Raw genomic sequence first — 19027 nt, 5'->3', positions numbered from 1 at the left:
ATGCTGCCATTCCTGTCTTATTCAGTGTATTTAATTAATAATTTATCAACAGGCTATTTATCCTGGTTAATTCTAACTTTTTTTCTAGTTGCTAATCTGACAGTGTTTTGGATCAATGACTGCAGAGGATTACAATTCAGAGCAAACTGATTTGATTGACAAAAGACCATAATCTCTAAATCAGGACATTTTGGGTTTTGAAATGTGCTTCAGATGAACTTATTGAATCAGAACAGAGAAAATGTGATTAAGGCTATTTTGTTTACTTAAGTATAAAATTACACCATTGCTTTTGCCTTGTTGACGATCCTTAAAAGCCAAGTAAACTCTCTTAAATATGGAGCTCTTCGAGAGCACTGCACGCTGTACTAAAATGTAGTGTGCTTTAGCGGAACCTGTAGATTTTGATGCTCAATTACCACAAGTTCAGAGTCAGCCAGCAATAGCTTCCATTAACTAGTTAAAGTGGGTGACCTAATTCACCAGAGGACTGGTAGGTGGCATAGTTACCAGATTTTACTACCCGCTTACCATTACAAATGAAAACTAAAAGACAAAGCAAATGAAACAGGAAAACAATATATATGAAATAAAATTTCCCTCTTAATAAAATCCATTCTCGTGGTGAGCATTGCATATTCTGCAAAAGCTGAATGTCCAGTCTTACGGAATTGCAATACAGATAGGGAGACACAAAATGCTGGAGTAACTCAGCGGGTCAAGCAGCATCTCGGGAGAGAAGGAATGGGTGACATTTCGGGTCGAGGCCCTTCTTGGTCAGTCTGAAGAAGGGCCTCAACCCGAAACGTCACCCATTCCTTCTCTCCCGAGATGCTGCCTGACCCGCTGAGTTACTCCAGCATTTTGTGTCTACCTTCGATTTTAACCAGCATCTGCAGTTTTTTTCCAATGCAATACAGATAGTCTTTCTGAGGTTTCTGTTAGACAGTGACAGCAATAGATTACTTCACCCATGTGCTCAATGGATAGAGGCCAGTTGACTGGGGTTTCGGCCCCTAGTTTTTATCTTGTGTGCGCTGCTGGAATATGTGCGTGGGTGGGTGGGGGCGGCTTCGTGGTAATCTGAGCTGCCATCTGTGGTTAAATGGGGAGACGATCAAGGTGCCATTTCCTTTTAATTTAATGAACATGAGAATGGCATGCGGCTTCTGATAAACGATTCCACCTCCAACGGTGTGGTTTTTGAGACTGCAGATAGTTTGCGTGGGATTGGATGCTCAGGTTCCTTTTAGTGGAGAATTTGTTTTGTGCTTGCAGTGCAGATTGGTAGATGGATTGGGTGAGGAATCTTTGCTTTGCCACACAGCAGCAAAGTTGATGAACCAAATACGCATTTGTAAAGTCATCATTAAGTGTGGGATTTTTTTTGCAGTGGAAGTTTGTTGATTTGAGCCCCAAAGTCTCTAGCTTACAATCCGTGTCAACGCTACAAATACAACAGTGACAGTGAGACTGAAGAAGGGGCTCGACCCGCAACATCACATATTCCTTTTCTCCAGAGATGCTGCCTGACCTGCTGAGTTACTCCAGCATTTTGTGTCTACAGTGAGTTTTGCACTATTGGAGCAGCAGTACTGATGGAGTGTTGTGTTGTTGAACGTACCATCTTTTTTGTTGAAATATTAAACTGGGGGCATATTGTAGCGTATATTTTGTGTGTTATTTGTCAGTCATTGGTAATTTAGATTAGTTTAGAGATACATCGTGGAAACAGGCCCTTCGGACCACCAAGTGACCAGCGATCCCCATACATTAACACAATCCTACACACATTAGGGACAATTTTTACATTTATATCAAGCCAATGAACCTACAAACCTGTACGTCTTTGGACGTTAAATTGTTCCTTTAAGGTCACCCTTGCAAAGATTATAGCATCTCTCTGTTTGCAGACTGGTGTTGCAATAATGTTAGGGGACAATTTGCTGAAAGGGGCCGTTTGAAGGAAAGCATCTGTGAGAACACCCTTGGTCATCTGTTTGATAATTTAACTCGTTTTTATTATTAGAGATTATTATTACTATTTTCAGTACATTAGAGGATGAATAATGGAGAAAAGTGTCATAAGTGCTAAGTAATGCAATTACGACATTTAGATATTGTGGAATACTAAGCACTGATGTGATCCCTCACAATTGATGTAACACGTAGATGTGTATGGAGAGGCACTGAGTTACTAGATTCAATTTACAATATACATGATGGAAGAAATAAAGTCCACAAGCTAATGAATTCCCATGCTAACAACCTGTCTGAAGAATGGAGAGAGTGGAATGATTTACATTTTACTTTGAGATGGCTATGATAAATAAACCAGAAAAGACAAACACAGATATTCCATACTTCCTCATAATATTGGCTCATTGACCTATTCTCATGAATGCATAGACCCATTGACAACAATGTGAGGATGGGGGACAAAGCGTTCTCCACGATAATTTCCAACGCAGACATCCTGCAAGGCTGCTTATTTCACAAAATGCTGGAGTAACTCAGCAGGTCAGGCAGCATCTCAGGAGAGAAGGAATGGGTGACGTTTTGGGTTGAGACCCTTCTTCAGACTGCGATCTCAGCCCTTTACTGTACTCCCATACTCACAACCGTGTGGCTAAATTCTGCTCAAATTAAGTTTGCAGATGGCACCATAGTAGTGAACCGGATGTCAAACAATGATAATATGGTGCACAGGAGGGGGCAACGACGTCTCGGTGGCCAAGACGACAATTCCCTCAATGTCAGTAAGATGGTGGAGGTAGTCATTGACTTGTGGAAGTGAAGTATTTACAGGCCCCAGTCGCCATCAATGGTAGTGATGTGGAGATGGTCGAGAGCTTCATGCTCCTCGGCATAAATATCTCCAGCAATTTGTCCTGGACCAACCACATTGAAGCTATGGCGAAGAAAGTGCACCAATGTCTCTATGTGCAGGAAGGAACTGCAGATGGTGGTTTACACCAAAGATAGATATAAATGTTGGAATAATATTGGATTAGACACAAATGTTGAAATAGGCACAAAATGTTTCAATAATTCAGCGCAACAGGCAGTGTCTCGGGGGAGAAGGAATGGGTGACGTTTCGGATCAGGTCTGAAGGAAGGGTCTCGACCCGAAACGTCACCCATTCCTTCTCTCCAGAGATGTCCACTGCCTGTATGTCATCTATATCCGTCCATTCACTGCTTATTCATGTTCCTATTGTAAAACCTCTTAAAAGCCAATATCAGATTCACTTCCACCACCACCCGTGGCAGCGCATTTCAAACATCCATCACTCTATGTAAAAAAAATATTTTCCCACACATAATAATAATAATAATAATAATTCATTTATTTTATATAGCGCCTTATCGCATGCTCAAAGCGCTTTACAAAAACAATTAACATAGAAACAAACAGACAAACTATCCTGATGGAAAAGCGGCCAATACACAACGCCAGCGTCCTCTCACGTCAGGGTCTGGCAGTAGACATTAAAAAGCACAAGACACACAGATATAATTTTTTACACAAACAGCCATCACAGTAATTGCTCTAGGCACACCCTCACTGTGATGGAAGGCAAAGTCTTATCTCCTCCTCATTTTTCTCCCGTGGTGCCACGAGGTGATCGAGGCTCCCAACTTTTTGAAGCCCCCACCGGGCGATGGAAAGTCCCAGGGCCGAGCCGAGCAGGCCGATGAAAGTCCTGAGCCCCCACCGGGCGATGGAAAGTCCCAGGGCCGAGCCGAGCCGAGCAGGCCGATGAAAGTCCTGAGCCCCCACCGGGCGATGGAAAGTGCTGCGGCCGAGCCACGCAGGGCGATGAAGAGCCTGCGAGCGGGTCGATCGTACCTCGCGCTTCGGGGCGGTCAAAGCTGCTACGGCTGGAGCTCCCAAAAGCCGGTCGCCTGCCAGGGACCTGCGAACTCCCGATGTTGCGGTCTGCAGGGCCCACGGCCGAAGCCTCCGAGATGGTAAGTCCAGGCCCTGCGACCGGAGTCTTTGAGGTCGATCCCAGCTGGAGGCCGCCGACTCCACGATGTTAGGCCGTAGCGCGAACGGAGATACGACACGGTAAAGGTCGCATCTCCGTTGAGGAGGAGATTTGAAAAAAGGTTTCCCCCAACCCCCCCACCACCCCCCCATATACACAGAGTTAAAAATAAAACAAAACGTACATTTAACGACGACAATGACAAAAAAACAACAAAAAAAACAGAGGTTGCCGGTGAGCCGCAGCTGCAGAACACAGCCACGCCCCCTAATCACGCCACATCTCCTTTAAACTTTGTCCCTTTCACTTTAAAGCTATTTTCTCAAGTCTTTGGCATTTCCATGGGACAAAGGTTCTGCCTCTCATAATTTTATAAACTTTTATTGGGTCTCCCCTCAGCCTCTGATGCTCCAGAGAAATCAACCCAAGTCCAATAAAGTCCATGTCAGGGCCTTTCTGAGCTCCGCAGGTCAAATTCGGAGAAGCGAGCTAAAAACAATATACTTGATGCCAAATGAACTTAATTCTGTGGAGGTAGCACTGACCAGATGTATCTATGCCAAGAGATGCAAGGGAAGCCAATAACATTTCAACTCAACTGTGCAGCATCATGTAAGGTTCTTCTGTAGTAAATCATCAATTATAACCTGCATGCGCTGTCAGTGTGCAATGAGACTACTTTGCAGCTGTTTGGGAAGTACTGCCTGAGGATGGTAAATGCAAGAATTGAGAGATAGACAAAAGACAAACTGCTGGAGAAAGTCGGCGAGTCAGGTAGCATCTGTGGAGGCAAAAGAAGGGTCGATGTTGCAGGTTGATACCCTGCATCAGAATTGAGAGATAATGAGAATTTAATCATGAAAGGTGAGAAAGATGTTATACTTGTGCTTGGATGACATGCAGCGCAAGAGATGGATCAAATACATGCATACATGTAAAATCATGAGAGGAATAGATTGGGTAGACACGCATTGTCTTTTGCCCAGAGTAGGGGAATCAAGAACCAGAGGGCATAGGTTTAAGGTGATGGGGAAATGATTTAATAGGAATCTGAGTGTTAACCTTTTCACACAAAGGGTAGTGGGTGCATGGAACGAGCTGCCAGAGGAGCTTGTTGAGGCAGGGGCTTAATTCTGTGGAGATAACACCGACCAGATGTTTAAAAAACAAATAAACAGGTACATGGAGAGGACAGGTTTTGAGGGATATGGACCAAACCTAGGCAGATGAGACTAGTGTAGCTGGGACATGTTCTTTGGTGTAGGCAAATTGGGCCGAAGGGCCTGTTTCCATGCTGTATGACTCTAAATCCAGATAGACCATGATAGGTTCATGGAAATTGATTTGATGCAGTCAAATGACCTCAGCTGTAAAGATTCGGTACTGGTTGGGCAAAGGCACAAACGTAGTTCTCATGCAAAGCCAGTCCTATCTCAGGAAGTGCACAGGATATTGAGTTTGAGACTGTCAGCATTGGGGAGACAAGTTGACCGTCCCAAACTCAATCTCTCGGAGACTGAGGATCCCAGCCGGTAAGATGATATGATGCAATGTCTGAAGCAAGATTTTGACAGCATAGGCAGAGATAGCCTGAGGTTAGAAACATTGAAAAATAGGTGCATGAGTAGGCCATTTGGCCCTTTGAGCCAGCACCACCATTCAATATGATAATAATAATAATAATAATACATTTTATTTATATAGCGCTTTTCATATACTCAAAGACGCTTTACAGAGATTTTGAGAACATAGGGAAATGAATAAATAGATAAATAAGTAAATAAATAAATGAACAGAGAAAGGAGACAGAAGGTGAGGTGACCTTCAGTGGTTGAAGGCAGTACTGAACAGGTGAGACTTCAGCGATGTTTTGAATGTGGTGAGTGTGGGGGAGTCTCTAACGGTTTGGGGTAGTGAGTTCCATAGGGTGGGAGCAGCGATGGAGAAAGCCCTGTCCCCCCAGGATCTGAGTTTAGTCCGGATGTGGGGGGATAGGAGATTGGCAGCGGCAGAGCGGAGGGTGCAGGTGGGAGTGTGCCTGTGGAGGAGGTCGGTCAGGTAGGATGGGGCCAGGTTATGGAGGGCTTTGTAGGTTATGAGGAGGATTTTGTACTGGATTCTCTGGGGGATGGGGAGCTAGTGGAATTTATAAAGGACGGGGGTGATATGGTCACGGATCGAGGTGTGTGTGAGTAGACGGGCAGCGGAGTTTTGAATGTATTGAAGTTTATTGATGATTTTTGAGGGTGTGCCATAGAGGAGGCTGTTGCAGTAGTCCAGACGGGAGGTGATAATAATAATAATAATATTCATTTATTGTCATTGCAACGAGTACAACGAAATTAAAAAATAGCCAATCCTGACGGTGCGTACAAACATATATGCAATAAATGCAAAAACAAATAAATACATAAATACAATTAAATACAATTATGTTAAGTACAAAGATTTTTTAGTGTTGCCTAGTGCAAAGGTAGTGTTCAGTTCTCGTATGGCCCTGGGGTAAAAACTGTTCTTAAGTCTGTTTGTTCGGGATTTTATCGACCTGAAACGTCGACCAGAGGGCAGATGAACAAACAGACGGTGGCCGGGGTGGGATGGATCTTTTATTATTTTGCCTGCTCTACTGAGGCAGCGTAGGCTGAACAGGTGCTCCAGGGAGGGCAGTGAGCAGCCGATGATTTTCTGGGCCGTCGTGATGACCCTCTGAAGGGCCTTCCTGTCCTTTTCTGAGCAGCTGGCATACCATGTGGTTATACAGTATGCCAGCACACTCTCGATGGAGCAGCGATAGAAGGACAACATGAGCTTCTCCTGCAGGTTGGTTTTCCTGAGGATCCTCAGGAAGTGGAGTCTCTGCTGTGCCTTCTTTACTGTGGTGATGGTGTTGGTAGACCAGGTGAGATCCTCTGCGATGTGCGTACCCAGGAACCTGAAAGCTGGTACCCTTTCCACACAGACCCCATTGATGTAGAGTGGGTCGTAATCTCCACTGGTTTTCCTAAAGTCAATTATAAGTTCCTTTGTTTTGGAGGAGTTCAGGACCAGATTGTTCACTGAACACCATGCTGCCAGCCTTTGGATTTCATCCCTATAGGCTGTCTCATCTCCTTCTGAGATGAGTCCAACCACAGTCGTGTCATCCGCGAACTTGATGATGGTGTTGGTGGGATGGGTGGGGGCGCAGTCGTGAGTGTAGAGGGAGTAAAGGATGGGGCTCAACACACAGCCCTGTGGTGAGCCGGTGCTCAGTGTAATGGTGGAGGAGAGGTGAGGGCCTATTTTGACTGTCTGGGGGCGGTTGGTCAGAAAGTCCTTGATCCATTTGCAGATGGTTTGGGAAAATCCAAGGTCGGAAAGTTTGGTGACCAGTCTGCTCGGGATGACCGTGTTAAAGGCAGAGCTGAAGTCGAGGAAGAGCATCCTCACATAGCTCCCCTGGTGTTCAAGGTGGGTCAGTGCAGTGTGAAGAGCAGTGTCGATGGCATCCCCTGTAGACCTATTTGCTCTGTAGGCAAACTGGTGTGGGTCGAAGGTGGGTGGGAGGCTGGCTTTGATGTGCTGCAGGACCAGTCTCTCGAAGCACTTTGTGATGACCGGTGTGAGTGCTACCGGACGGTAGTCGTTAAGACTGCTGATGACAGACTTTTTCGGCAGTGGGATGATTATGGCGGACTTCAGGCAGGGAGGGATGGTGGATTTTAAAAGGGACAGGTTGAAGATTTTTGTGAAGACCTCAGATAATTGGTCTGCACATTCCCTCAGCACTCTGCCCGTCACACCATCGGGGCCTGCAGCTTTCCTGGGATTCACTGCTCTGAGCACGCGCTTAACATCATACTCCTGCACAGTGAAGGTGTTGCTGTCAGGTGCTGGAGAGGGTGTAATGTCTGCCACTGTAGCTTTCACCTCGAAACGAGCAAAGAAACAGTTAAGTTCCTCAGCCAGCGAGGCGTCGCCGTCGGCAGTCGTGCGGTTGCTGGTCTTGTAGTTGGTGATGTGCTGGATGCCTTGCCATACCCGCCGTGGGTCATTGTTGGAGAAGTGGTCTTCAATCTTCCTCTTGTAGGACGCTTTGGCATCCTTGATGCCTCTCTTCAGGTTGGTTCTAGCAGCACTGTATAGAGCTCTATCACTAGACCTGAAGGCGGTGTTACGGTCCTTGAGGAGAGACCTGACATCCTTTGTCATCCAGGGTTTTTGATTTGGGTACAACCGGATGCGTTTGTCGACGGTGACATTGTCAACACAGTTTTGGATGTAGCAAAGTACAGTTGATGTGTACTCCTCCAAGTCCTGATCCTCAAAAATATCCCAGTTGGTCCTTTCGAAGCAATCCTGCAGCTGCGAGGAAGCTCCTTCAGGCCATGTCTTAACAGTCTTTATGGTGACTGGAGCTTTCCTCCTGAGTGGGGTGTATGCTGGGGTTAGGAATATGGACAGGTGATCTGACTGCCCCAGGTGTGGTAGTGGTGCTGACCTGAACCCCTTCTTAATATTTGAGTAAACCTTGTCTAGTGTGTTTTTCCCCCTGGTAGCACATCTTATGTGTTCAAGTTTCGGGAGAACGATGAAGGCGTGGATGAAGGTTTCTGCAGCTGTGGAGGAGAGGGATGGACGGAGACGGGCAATGTTTTTGAGGTGGAAGAAGGCTGTCTTTGTGATGTGTTTGATGTGTTTGTCGAAGGAGAGGGTTTGATCAAGGATGATTCCAAGATTCCGGATGTGAGGTGAGGTGGATACTGGGAGACCATCAATGTTGAGGATGAAGTTTTGGGTGGATTTGGTGAGCATTTTTGGACCAATGATGATGATTTCAGATTTGTTGCAATTGAGTTTGAGGAAGTTTGATTGAAGCCAAGATTTTATTTCAGTAATGCAGTTTGTCAGTGTAGAGTGTGTCGTGGAGGAGATTGACTTGGTGGAGATGAGGAGCTGGATATCATCGGCGAAGCAGTGGAAGTTGATCATGGCTGGTCATCTAAAATCAGTTCCCCGTTCCTGCTTTTTCCCCCATGTCCCTTGATTCCTTTAGCCCGAAGAGCTAAATCTAACTCTCTCTTGAAAACATCCAGTGAATTGGCCTCCACTGCCTTCTGTGGCAGAGAAGTCCACAGATTCACATCTCTCTGGGTGAAGACGTTTTTCCTCATCTCAGTCCTAAATGGCCTACCCCTTATTCTTAAACCGTGACCCTTAGTTCTGGACTCCCCCAACATCGGGAACATTTTTCCTGCATCTAGTCGGTCGAATCCTTTAATATTATATGTTTCTTTAAGATTCCCTCTCATCCTTCTAAATTCCAGTGAATACAAGCCCAGTCGATCCATTATTTCATCATATGTCAGTCCCGCCATTGTAAATAACTGGGGTCCCAGCACCGAGCCTTGCGGTTTGAGTCTGAAGGAAGGGTCTTTTTTAATTTTAAACAGTGCCAAAACCGTGGCCACTGTGCATCCGTGGTTGTGCAAAACAATTTCACTGTGCTGTGCGTACGTGCCAATAAAGAACCATTGAACAACGAGGTACCAAAGTACAAAGGTGTACTCGTTCTTTACAGATCAACTCATTATCATCCAGGGCAGTAATGCCATCTTCAGGGATCTGGAGCAGAACTCACAATACAAACCCACCACAAAATGGATCTGGAGACTTGGGCTAAGTACTAGTCAGCCTACGTTTCATGTTTTGTTGGAAGAATACTCTCCACTGAGTCAGAAGGTTAATAGCACTACTCCACATCATGAGCATTTGTAGTGTTAGACTGTCCAGAGTAGTGCTGAGGGAACATTGCACCGTCGAGGGAGGGGAGAGAGATGGTGGGAAGGGTGCATGATACTCGACTGAGGGTGCTTTGTGGTTTTGGAGAATCCTTTGGAGGGAGTACAGCAATGTCGAAGGTGTCTGAGTTATTAAACTGAAATATCAATTTCCTGGATAGACACAAAATGCTGGAGTAACTCAGCGAGACAGGCAGTGTCTCTGGAGAGAAGGAATGGGTGATGTTTCGGGTCGAGGCCCTTCTTCAGACTGATCTGAAGACTGAGTTACTCCAGCATTTTATCTCTGTCTTTAGTTTAAACCAGCACCTGCAGTTCCTTCCTACACATATCAATTGCAAAATATTACACGGTACTTAAGTATTATTTTTCTCTCTCCCCTCTCTCCCCTCCCATTTTCCTTCGCCACCTCCAGGCCCCTTCTCTCTTGTTTATTATCCTCCCCCTCATCTGCTTCAAAACCCTGCTTTTAAAAAACCTATCTGTTGCGTACAGATCCTTCCCAGTAATCGTGGGTTTTTTTAAGGCTTCTTAGCATCGCATGGAAGAAGAGGGAAGGGAAGGGGAGCCCTCTGGCTGTTGTGCTTTGCCCGAGGGGACTGATTCCACAGACGTCTTTCATTACTTTGAATCTCAGCTTCACAGAGCCTGAGCTTTCACAAGCCCTTTGTTTATGGAAAGTTCAGTGTGGTTGGCAGCTGCTGAACCTTCTCAAGGATTGGCTTGTTTTCTTGGAAATAAAATAATTTCCCTCTTCTCTGGTGGTTGGAGAAAGTATTAAATTTTGAAATTAAAGTAATGGACAAATATTCAAAATAAAAATATGTTCCAAATTTTTTTTTTCCATTGAACCTTGATGGTGATGTGATATTTACCAAATGTATTTCTCTGTTAATTCTTTGTTTCAAGTCTAAAGAGATTCTCCAATGCATCAGATTGATGGATTCTGAATGATTTGACCTGATGAGGCCCTCGACAAGGAGTAGAGACATAATTCATTTTGATCAGATCACCCTATTTGCACTTGGTGGTGAATCAGTGGAACTCATTGCCACAGAAGTCTGTAGAGGCCAAGTCAATGGATATTTTTAAGGTAGAAATAGTTTCTTGATTAGTACAGGTGTCAGGGGTTATGGGGAGAAGGCAGGAGAATGGGGTTAGGAGGGAGAGATTGATCAGCCATGATTGAATGGCAGAGCAGACTTGAAGGGCCGAATGGCCTAATTCTGGTCCGATCACTTGTGAACTTTGGCAGTTGTCAGGAGGCCAAGCAAGTATTGGGGGAGGTTCCTGAATTGGCAAATTCGGTTGGCAACATCAACCCCAGGAAAGGGCTTTGCCTACACTGTCTGGATCACATCTGCTGTTTAGCATTAGTTCTCGGACTTGCAATTTAACTATCAGCAGGAGAAAGGGTGTTCAACTAATCAGTGATCATGAAACAGGATTTGAAAAACTGAAGAAGAATTTTTAATTCTGAAGCCTTGTGTTTATTGCAATATCTCACATTGCCCCTTTGGGTCTTTAGAGGTGTAAACTATTCCAAGATATTTCACAGTCTGCTCTGTACACACTGCTGATTTCCGTTGGCTTATATTGCTTGTCGTGCAAAGCCTAATGTTTCAGGAACACATTCCTGCCCTTACAGTTTCCCCTTTGACTACATTTTTCTTTGCCTCATATTTTGTTGGTCGATGTGGCTCTGAAGCACCTTTTAAACTATCCACTGATGTAACTGCAAGTTGTGAATGGACTTTCGTGCTTAGTTTTATGCACGCTATGGAGAGTGACTTGTGGACTGTTCAGGGTTACCATGTGAAAGATCATGAAATGAGATACCTGGGTGTGCTGGTGACCATAATAGCCTGTACCATTGGGGAACCGCAGAACAGAGAGATAGAAATAAGGGTGTAAAAGCTGAATTTGTACTCAATATATTCCACTGAAAGTTCTCTGAGCAAGGTAATATGAATCATCTTTGGAAAAATGTGCAGTTTCGGTACCATAAAGTGACATTTAATATGAGCATATTTGCCTTTATATTTTTATGTTGCCCTATAATGTTTGTAGTGCTGATGTTCCTTGGTATGCTGCCCTTCCTTTCTTGTGAACTGATGCTTATTAACTGTTTGTCTGATCGTGAAAGCTTGTGTCAATTATTAAATATTAGTTCTGCAGTTTCCAGGACCGCTCCCTAGCAAAACAGTCCCAGCTGGGGCTCCGCGATTACTTGGATAAAACTGGGTTTGTGGGGCTCCCTGTAGGCCTGTTGAGAATCTATCAAACTCATCAGAACCTGAACTGTTGGCTGGCTGCCTGCAGCACTTTAATCTTCTTGTCACCTGTTAGCTGCATAGGACTGATTCTACAAAGCTTCTCTTGTCTCTCTGCCTCGAGAAGGGTTAGCATTGGATGGGGATTTTCTGTTTAAATCCCGAGGCTGCTTTCTGCGAGTCGGTGTGGTGCAAAGCTCCCTCAGTTGTATGACTTGGAAGTCCTCCGCTCGGTTTCCAAACAACCCCCTACAGTTCTTAGTGGTCCTGGAATTGCCTGCTCTGCCAAGTTTGTGTCAACAATTCCTCTTTCTGTGCTGATGCCTGGTAGCGTGGGCGGTTTTGGAGTCTGTCTAGAGCTCTGAAATCTGATATTCTCAGGCTCACTGCTGGAGGTGACAAAAATCTCTTCAGATGGATTGTTCTGTGGGGTATCTCAAAAATAGCTAAAAAAATTCCTTCTGGCTAATCTGGACCAGGTTATGTGGAATTCCTTGCCTTTCTGACATAGCCCAGTTAGGTTACAGGTCACAGTATAAAGTAAAAAAAGACCTTCTCCCAGTTTATTTTAGTTCAGGATCGGAGGTACAGTTACCTCAGTCAAAGCTCTCATTCCCAAACCGTTGTTTCGTATTAACATAAAAGAATGACTTGGCATTCCTCTTCCACCTCATAAATTAATTTAAATGATTTTTACTTTTTGCACAGTTATTGCAATGACCATGTTCTACCTCGCCTAATCCCACATGTAGAATTGAAGTGAATGGGCTATTAACGAGGAAGATTGAACAGATCATTCCATTCGCTCTTCAGATCATGCCTGTGTCGAGATCTCTGTCTGAAGTTTAATCTATAAAGATCGTACCTCTAAGTAAGAGAAAATAACTGCAGATGCTGGTACAAATCGAAGGTATTTATTCACAAAATGCTGGAGTAACTCAGCAGGTCAGGCAGCATCTCAGGAGAGAAGGAATGAGTGACGTGGGTACCTCTGAGTATGTCGTTACTGCAGTAGTGCATTCAACTGATGACTTTTGATTAGCAGATCAAAAATCTTACTACAGAGTCACGTAGTCAAAATCAGCAAACATTGATTAGTGACATTGAATTTTTGTGCCTGGAATGGAGAGAAGGGACAAACCTTCCGATGAAACAATACTAGATGCTGGTATTTGTTGGGAGTGAATCAGTTTATTGACCAGGTTAAATTACCAAGCAATACTAAAATCACTGTGAATCAACCTGAAAGGGACAATTGCAACATCATACACAAATGATAAAAATGAAAATTGGGTGTGGCACATATTTGGCAAGCCAGACACCATTCGTGGCGAATGAAACCAATGTAATGTTTCCTCTTTGATCTGAAGCATTTAACTCTGTCTCTTTCCCACCATATGCTGCTCAACCCGTTGAGTGTTTCCCAGCAGCTTCTATTTTTATCAACATCGGCACGATTTTGCTTTTGTACAAGTAAATGAGATGGGACTAGGAAAGAAGTGGATTGGGAGACCATCTTGAGAAGGGAGAACAAAAATGCAGGGGCAGGGAACTCCCAGAGGAATTAGGTTGACATGATCGCTAAGGTGCTGACACACGCTGGGGGGGAATTTAGCATGTTTCTGGTTGAGCAGGTGCTTGGCGTGAGTGTGTAATGTAGTGCAGAGAAAATCATGGCAAACAGCAGGCAAGCAAAGTTAATCATATTTTTTCCTGTGGTTACAGAAACCTGGGTCAGGCAACATCTGTGGAGAAATTCAGCTGTGGATTCTTCATTGAAACCGGTCTTAACCAAAGGTCCATACCAGGTAGGTCTGACAGTATCCTCCTTCCAGTCATAGTCTGACCTGTTCACACTTTCCATCCCATTTCTTTCCCACTTCAGCACAGAGGGAATTTTGCTCTCTAACCCAAGCTGTACCTACCCTGGGAGTGTTTAGTGTTGGTATTGACACTCTCACTAAATCAGTAATTAGGGCAGGTATCAGTCAATAACTGTGACCTATTCTCTACTACAGTCAGCTCTTCGTTTCTGATTGCATATTGTTGAAGTTAAATTTTTTTTTTGCTGAACATCTGCTGTAAATGTACAGTGTTCTTGGAGCTGAAGTCTGACCTGGCGACATTGCTTCAGCTAATGAAGCAAAGGCTCTCTTTCAGTCTTTGTCGTGTCACTTGGTGATGTTCATAAGTTATAGGAGAGGAAGTCGGTCATTCGGCCCATCAAGTCTACTCCACCATTCAAGCGTGGCTGATCTATCGGGAGATAACAAAGAGCCAATTAAGTACTTTTGAAGTGCAGTCACTGCTGTGATATCAAAAATGTCACAATAAATTAACCTATGGGAAACCCTCTCAAATCCAATTGAGATAATTACCAGATCTATTTAATGATCATCAAAGGAATAAATATTGAAACATGGTACCGTGGGATTGGCACATGGTCAGAGGAGCAGGACTGAGAGAATGGTGAATTGTTGCAGGGAAGTCTTGACTGAGTTAATCTTTAAGACGAGGCATTAAACCGAGGAATTATCTATGAGTCTTGGTGAATTTTAATGATCCCACTGGCATTTTTCAAAGAAAAGCAGGGGAGTGTTCCTCGCATGTCGAACAACATTCCTCTATGCAGATGTATACCAAAAATCTCATTGGTCTTATTTGCATATGGTCACATAACGATAAATGTGAGGCTATCCACTTTGGTGGCAAGAATAGGAAGGCAGATTATTATCTGAATGGTGTCAGATTAGGAAAAGGAGAGGTGCAACGAGACCTGGGTGTGCTGCTACATCAGTAAGCATGCAGGTACAACAGGCAGTGAAGAAAGCTAATGGCATGTTGGCCTTCATTGTGAGAGGATTTGAGTTTAGGAGCAAGGAGGTCCTACTGCAGGGCCCTGGTGAGACCGCATCTGGAGTATTGTGTGCAATTTGAGTTGCACACAAGGGCCGAATGGCCTAGTCCTGCACCTATTTTTCATTGTTTCTAATCACAGAAGTTAATTGGCTATGAAGCACTTTGAGATGATTAGCGGAAAAGAAAAGCACTGGGTCCCTGTCTCTCAATTTCAGGAGTACCAACATATTTCGGAAGTGGCTCTAATTTTGGACAACATCCTCACTTTTTAACTTGAGTTAGCTTTATGCTGTGCACAAAATGTGCCTCTCATGTTGATTATCTTTTGTATAGTATGTCTTACTTTTATTAAAACAAAGTGTTGAACATAATCCCACATCAGGTTTTGTGCTAGCTCACATTCACGTCCTTTCAGAAGGCTGGATATGATGGTACATTTCCTTTGAGTCATGTGGTACATCGAACAGCAGTCATCTTGTTTCTGCCAATTATGCTTCAAATCTGAAAAATCACTTCAGTAGCAAAAAGACGTCCTTGTATTAAGGAATGCTGAGGCTTGTGTCTGTGTAACTAATTCCTGCTTTGTGCATTTTCCTCAATTGTAAAGGGATATTGAGAAATGTTGAGCCATATAATGAGGATAGTGTTATATTTTATTTCAGCATTTTAAAATATTTGATCTTCTTACAGACTCTTCAGCTCGAGTGAATGTGTCCATGAATTGCGATTCCTGTGAAGCAGCCATGAATGGACCTTCTCTTCACCCTCAGATGATGGGGTCTGCGGTCGGCCCCTCGATCACCTCCCCAGGGCCGCTTCATTCACCCATTAGCACTTTGAACTCTCCAATGAATGGACTGGGCTCTCCCTTCTCAGTTATCAGCTCGCCGTTAGGCCCGCACACGCTATCCATCCCGACGTCTCACAGCATGGGATATGGAGGCCACAGTCCGCAGGTACGTCTATAGATAGGCAGCAACCAGTGGAGATGCTTGAAGTATGAGGGCAAAGAATATTGACTTTAACCGAGAAACTGAAAAATACCAGCAGCAAAACCGGGATGAAGAGCTGCAGTGATTTGCAGAATGCCTTGCTTGAAAGGCTCGGTGACAAAGATTCATGAGTAACTTTCAGAAAGAAATTGGATAATTGATTGAGACACATTACAAGACAACGGGTTCGTGGGCACAGGGCATGGTGATCAGAGCCATTGAGGCTGGGGTAAGGGACAACCAAGCAACAGGGTAGGGTATGCCTCAAACTGTATGCACTGCAGGTGGGCACAGATTGGAACTGGACTGGGCGAATCATTTCATAGAACATGAACCGGTTCTAATTAGTGATTAAATGAGGTGACTGGGGGAAGGGATTCTGGCTATATTTTTGTTTGTAATCCGTGGACAATTCCCACCCTTCTTGTCCCAGGTATGATCAGGTCACAATGCAGATTTGTCCACTGTTTTAGGTGAAATTATAAATCACTGAATCAGCCTTTCCGTAGCTGAATGGGAGTTGGAAGCTTTTTTGTTTGTGAAGAAACTATTTCAAAGGGTAAATTAACTTATCATATTTCATAGCTGCTTTGCAAGCTAATGATATAACAGTGGGCAGGGTGTTCTCGTTGAAAGAGCTTCCTGTCAAGAGTACGGGACTGTTGAACATTTATTTTGACCTATCCCCCCACTGTTTAGCTATGTGTGTGATTTCCTGGCCCCAGAATGCAGGGGGACGTTAGAGCAGCGGCACTTCCTGTACGTGCTGGAAATGCTTGGCAAGAGACACTTCCTGGCTGGGGGGGGGGGTGGGGGTATCCACCATCGTTATAGGTCTGACACTTCCTCTTCCTGATGGCAATCTGACTGGCATTTCAGTGCAGTGTTACAGAAGAGTCAAATATTCAATGCTTGATTTTCAACTTGACGTAAAGCACAAATTTTGATTTTGGACTGAAGAACGGTCTTGACCCGAAGCATCACCTATTCCTTTTCTGAGATCCAGAGAGGCTGCCTGACTCGCTGAGTTACTCCAGCTTTTTGTGTCTATCTTTGGTTTAAAACCAGCATCTGCGGTTCCTTCCGACACAAATTTTGAGTAATTCCTTCTAAAATAGATGAGAACTGAATTGCTATTAAAACACAAAGTACTTGTACTATAACACCAGGATAAAGGCTCAACCAAAAAAACAAACTAAGCCCAAAGCCAAAGTAGTATTTAAACTGCTTATACACACTTATGCTACAAACAATGACAAACTCCATATGTAATAGTAAGCTATCTCCATGTTAACAAGCACATAGAAACTAATCGTCTAGATGCCAGTATATCATAGGGTCCCAGAACCACCCCTCTCAATACCTGTTCTCACCACCTATGTGACCAGTATCTACCAAATTAGGGAAACTACAGATGATTAATTCAGTCAAACAAATGCTAAACCCTTGTATCCTGTCTTACACTTATTCTAACCCATCATGAAACAATTGTAGTGCCATAAATATTAATCTTGCATAGAAAACCAGGATACATTTACAAAGAAATACACTTACTCGCATTATACATTTCCTTTCTGCCCCCAACTGACACTGTTTCTTCTCCACTTAATGCTGAGGACTGATTCAGGTGGGTTGGTGCTTCTTTTCTAGCACCCAGCATTAGCATCGGCCAGGCATTTGGGTGTTATTATGCAACATTACACAGTGTTACTGATAGGTACAGACCTGTTATTATATCAGTTGCTGTGATAAGTACCAATCTGTAACGTGATGTATTGAGTCACGGTGAGTTTTATCGCATTATTGATTGCCGGCAAGTTGGTTGCCAGAGTTAGACAATAGACAATAGGTGCAGGAGTAGGCCATTCGGCCCTTCGAGCCAGCACCGCCATTCAATGTGATCATGGCTGATCAGTTCCTACATTGTAACAGCGACTAAACTTAGTTAAATATATATTTATCTCAATATCTTTGAAATTCTGAATCTGGGGAGTGACCATGAATTTTGGCCTGATTGTGTTGGGACCTACTGAATCTTGGAAGTGTACTCCTTTTACTTTTGAGTTGCCAAGAATCAAGTAAGTCCAGAGTCTGAATATCTCTGCCTCAGTACAAACCTATTCATTCCAGGTCGGATTTGTTAGTTCTGACCAATCTCTTTGCTTTAGGTGTTAGTATGGCCACTATCGCAGACCGCACTAATACAAGTGCATTGGCAGCCTCCCGCACAAGGGGCGTGGTTTTTATTGCATCTTAGATTCATTCAAGTCTGGTGCAAGGACAGTAGACAGAGCCTCGAAAAAAGGCCATCAACATGAGTGTCGCCCCGGTCACTCCCTCTTCTCCCCTCTCCCATCAGGCAAGTGGTACAGAAGTGTGAAAGCACGCACCTCCAGATTCGGGGACAGTTTCTTCCCAGCCTTAATCAGGCAACTAAACCATCCTACCAACAACGAGAGAGTGGGTTATCATGTACCCGTAATCATATAGGATGTCATCATATAGTCTTTCCGCTGATTGGATAGCACGCAACAAACGTTTTTCACTGTATCTCGGTACAAGTGACAATAAACTAAACTTTAAAAAAACTTTTCACTGTACCTTGGTCCACCTGACAATAAACTAAACCAAACCAAATCATGGACATTGAAATTTGGCAAGGTATCTGGTCCTCCTGTGTGTCGGGGGAAAAGGGGTAGCATTTGTGGAACTATTATGACCAATGTGCTTTAGAGCCGATTGACTATATTTGTTGTTACAATGTAGAAAATCTGGTAAGCAATATGCCTGCTCCAGTTAATGCGATAATGATCATACGGTGTTTTTAAGTGATAATTATTGAAGGATAAATACTGACCAGGTCGTCAGAGCTTTCCTTTCTTACATCCTGAAACTTGTGGGATATTTTGCATCAACTTTGAATGGGTGGATGTGGCCTAGATTTAATTGGCTCATCCCAGGTTTATGATTTCATGCCATGTCTGATGATAACTTTAGACTTTAGAGATACAGTGCGTAAACAGGTCCTTTGGCCCACCGAGTCAGCGCCGACCAGAGATCAACCCGTACACTAGCGCTATCTTACGCACAAGAGAGTTTGTACGTTCTCCCCATGACCTGCGTGGGTT

The 19027-nt window shown here is 44.0% G+C and overlaps 1 protein-coding gene across 5 annotated transcripts in view; it reads left to right on the top strand.

Moving 5' to 3' along the window:
• The window catches only part of LOC144608210 (retinoic acid receptor RXR-alpha-A), a 129538-nt gene that overhangs the window by 63387 nt on the left and 47124 nt on the right, over positions 1 to 19027 (top strand). For all 5 annotated transcript variants that reach the window (XM_078425766.1, XM_078425768.1, XM_078425764.1 and 2 more), the window contains 2 exons: positions 13774 to 13856; positions 15598 to 15863. In XM_078425766.1, coding sequence (XP_078281892.1) covers positions 15624 to 15863 — 240 coding nt within the window. In that variant the 5' untranslated portion in view covers positions 13774 to 13856; positions 15598 to 15623. The remainder of the gene's footprint in view (positions 1 to 13773; positions 13857 to 15597; positions 15864 to 19027) is intronic.

Source organism: Rhinoraja longicauda, chromosome 31 (assembly GCF_053455715.1).
Source record: "Rhinoraja longicauda isolate Sanriku21f chromosome 31, sRhiLon1.1, whole genome shotgun sequence".
Taxonomy (NCBI): domain Eukaryota; kingdom Metazoa; phylum Chordata; class Chondrichthyes; order Rajiformes; family Arhynchobatidae; genus Rhinoraja; species Rhinoraja longicauda.
Note: the sequence above shows the minus strand (reverse complement) of the source record. Positions and strands in the feature narration are given on the sequence as shown.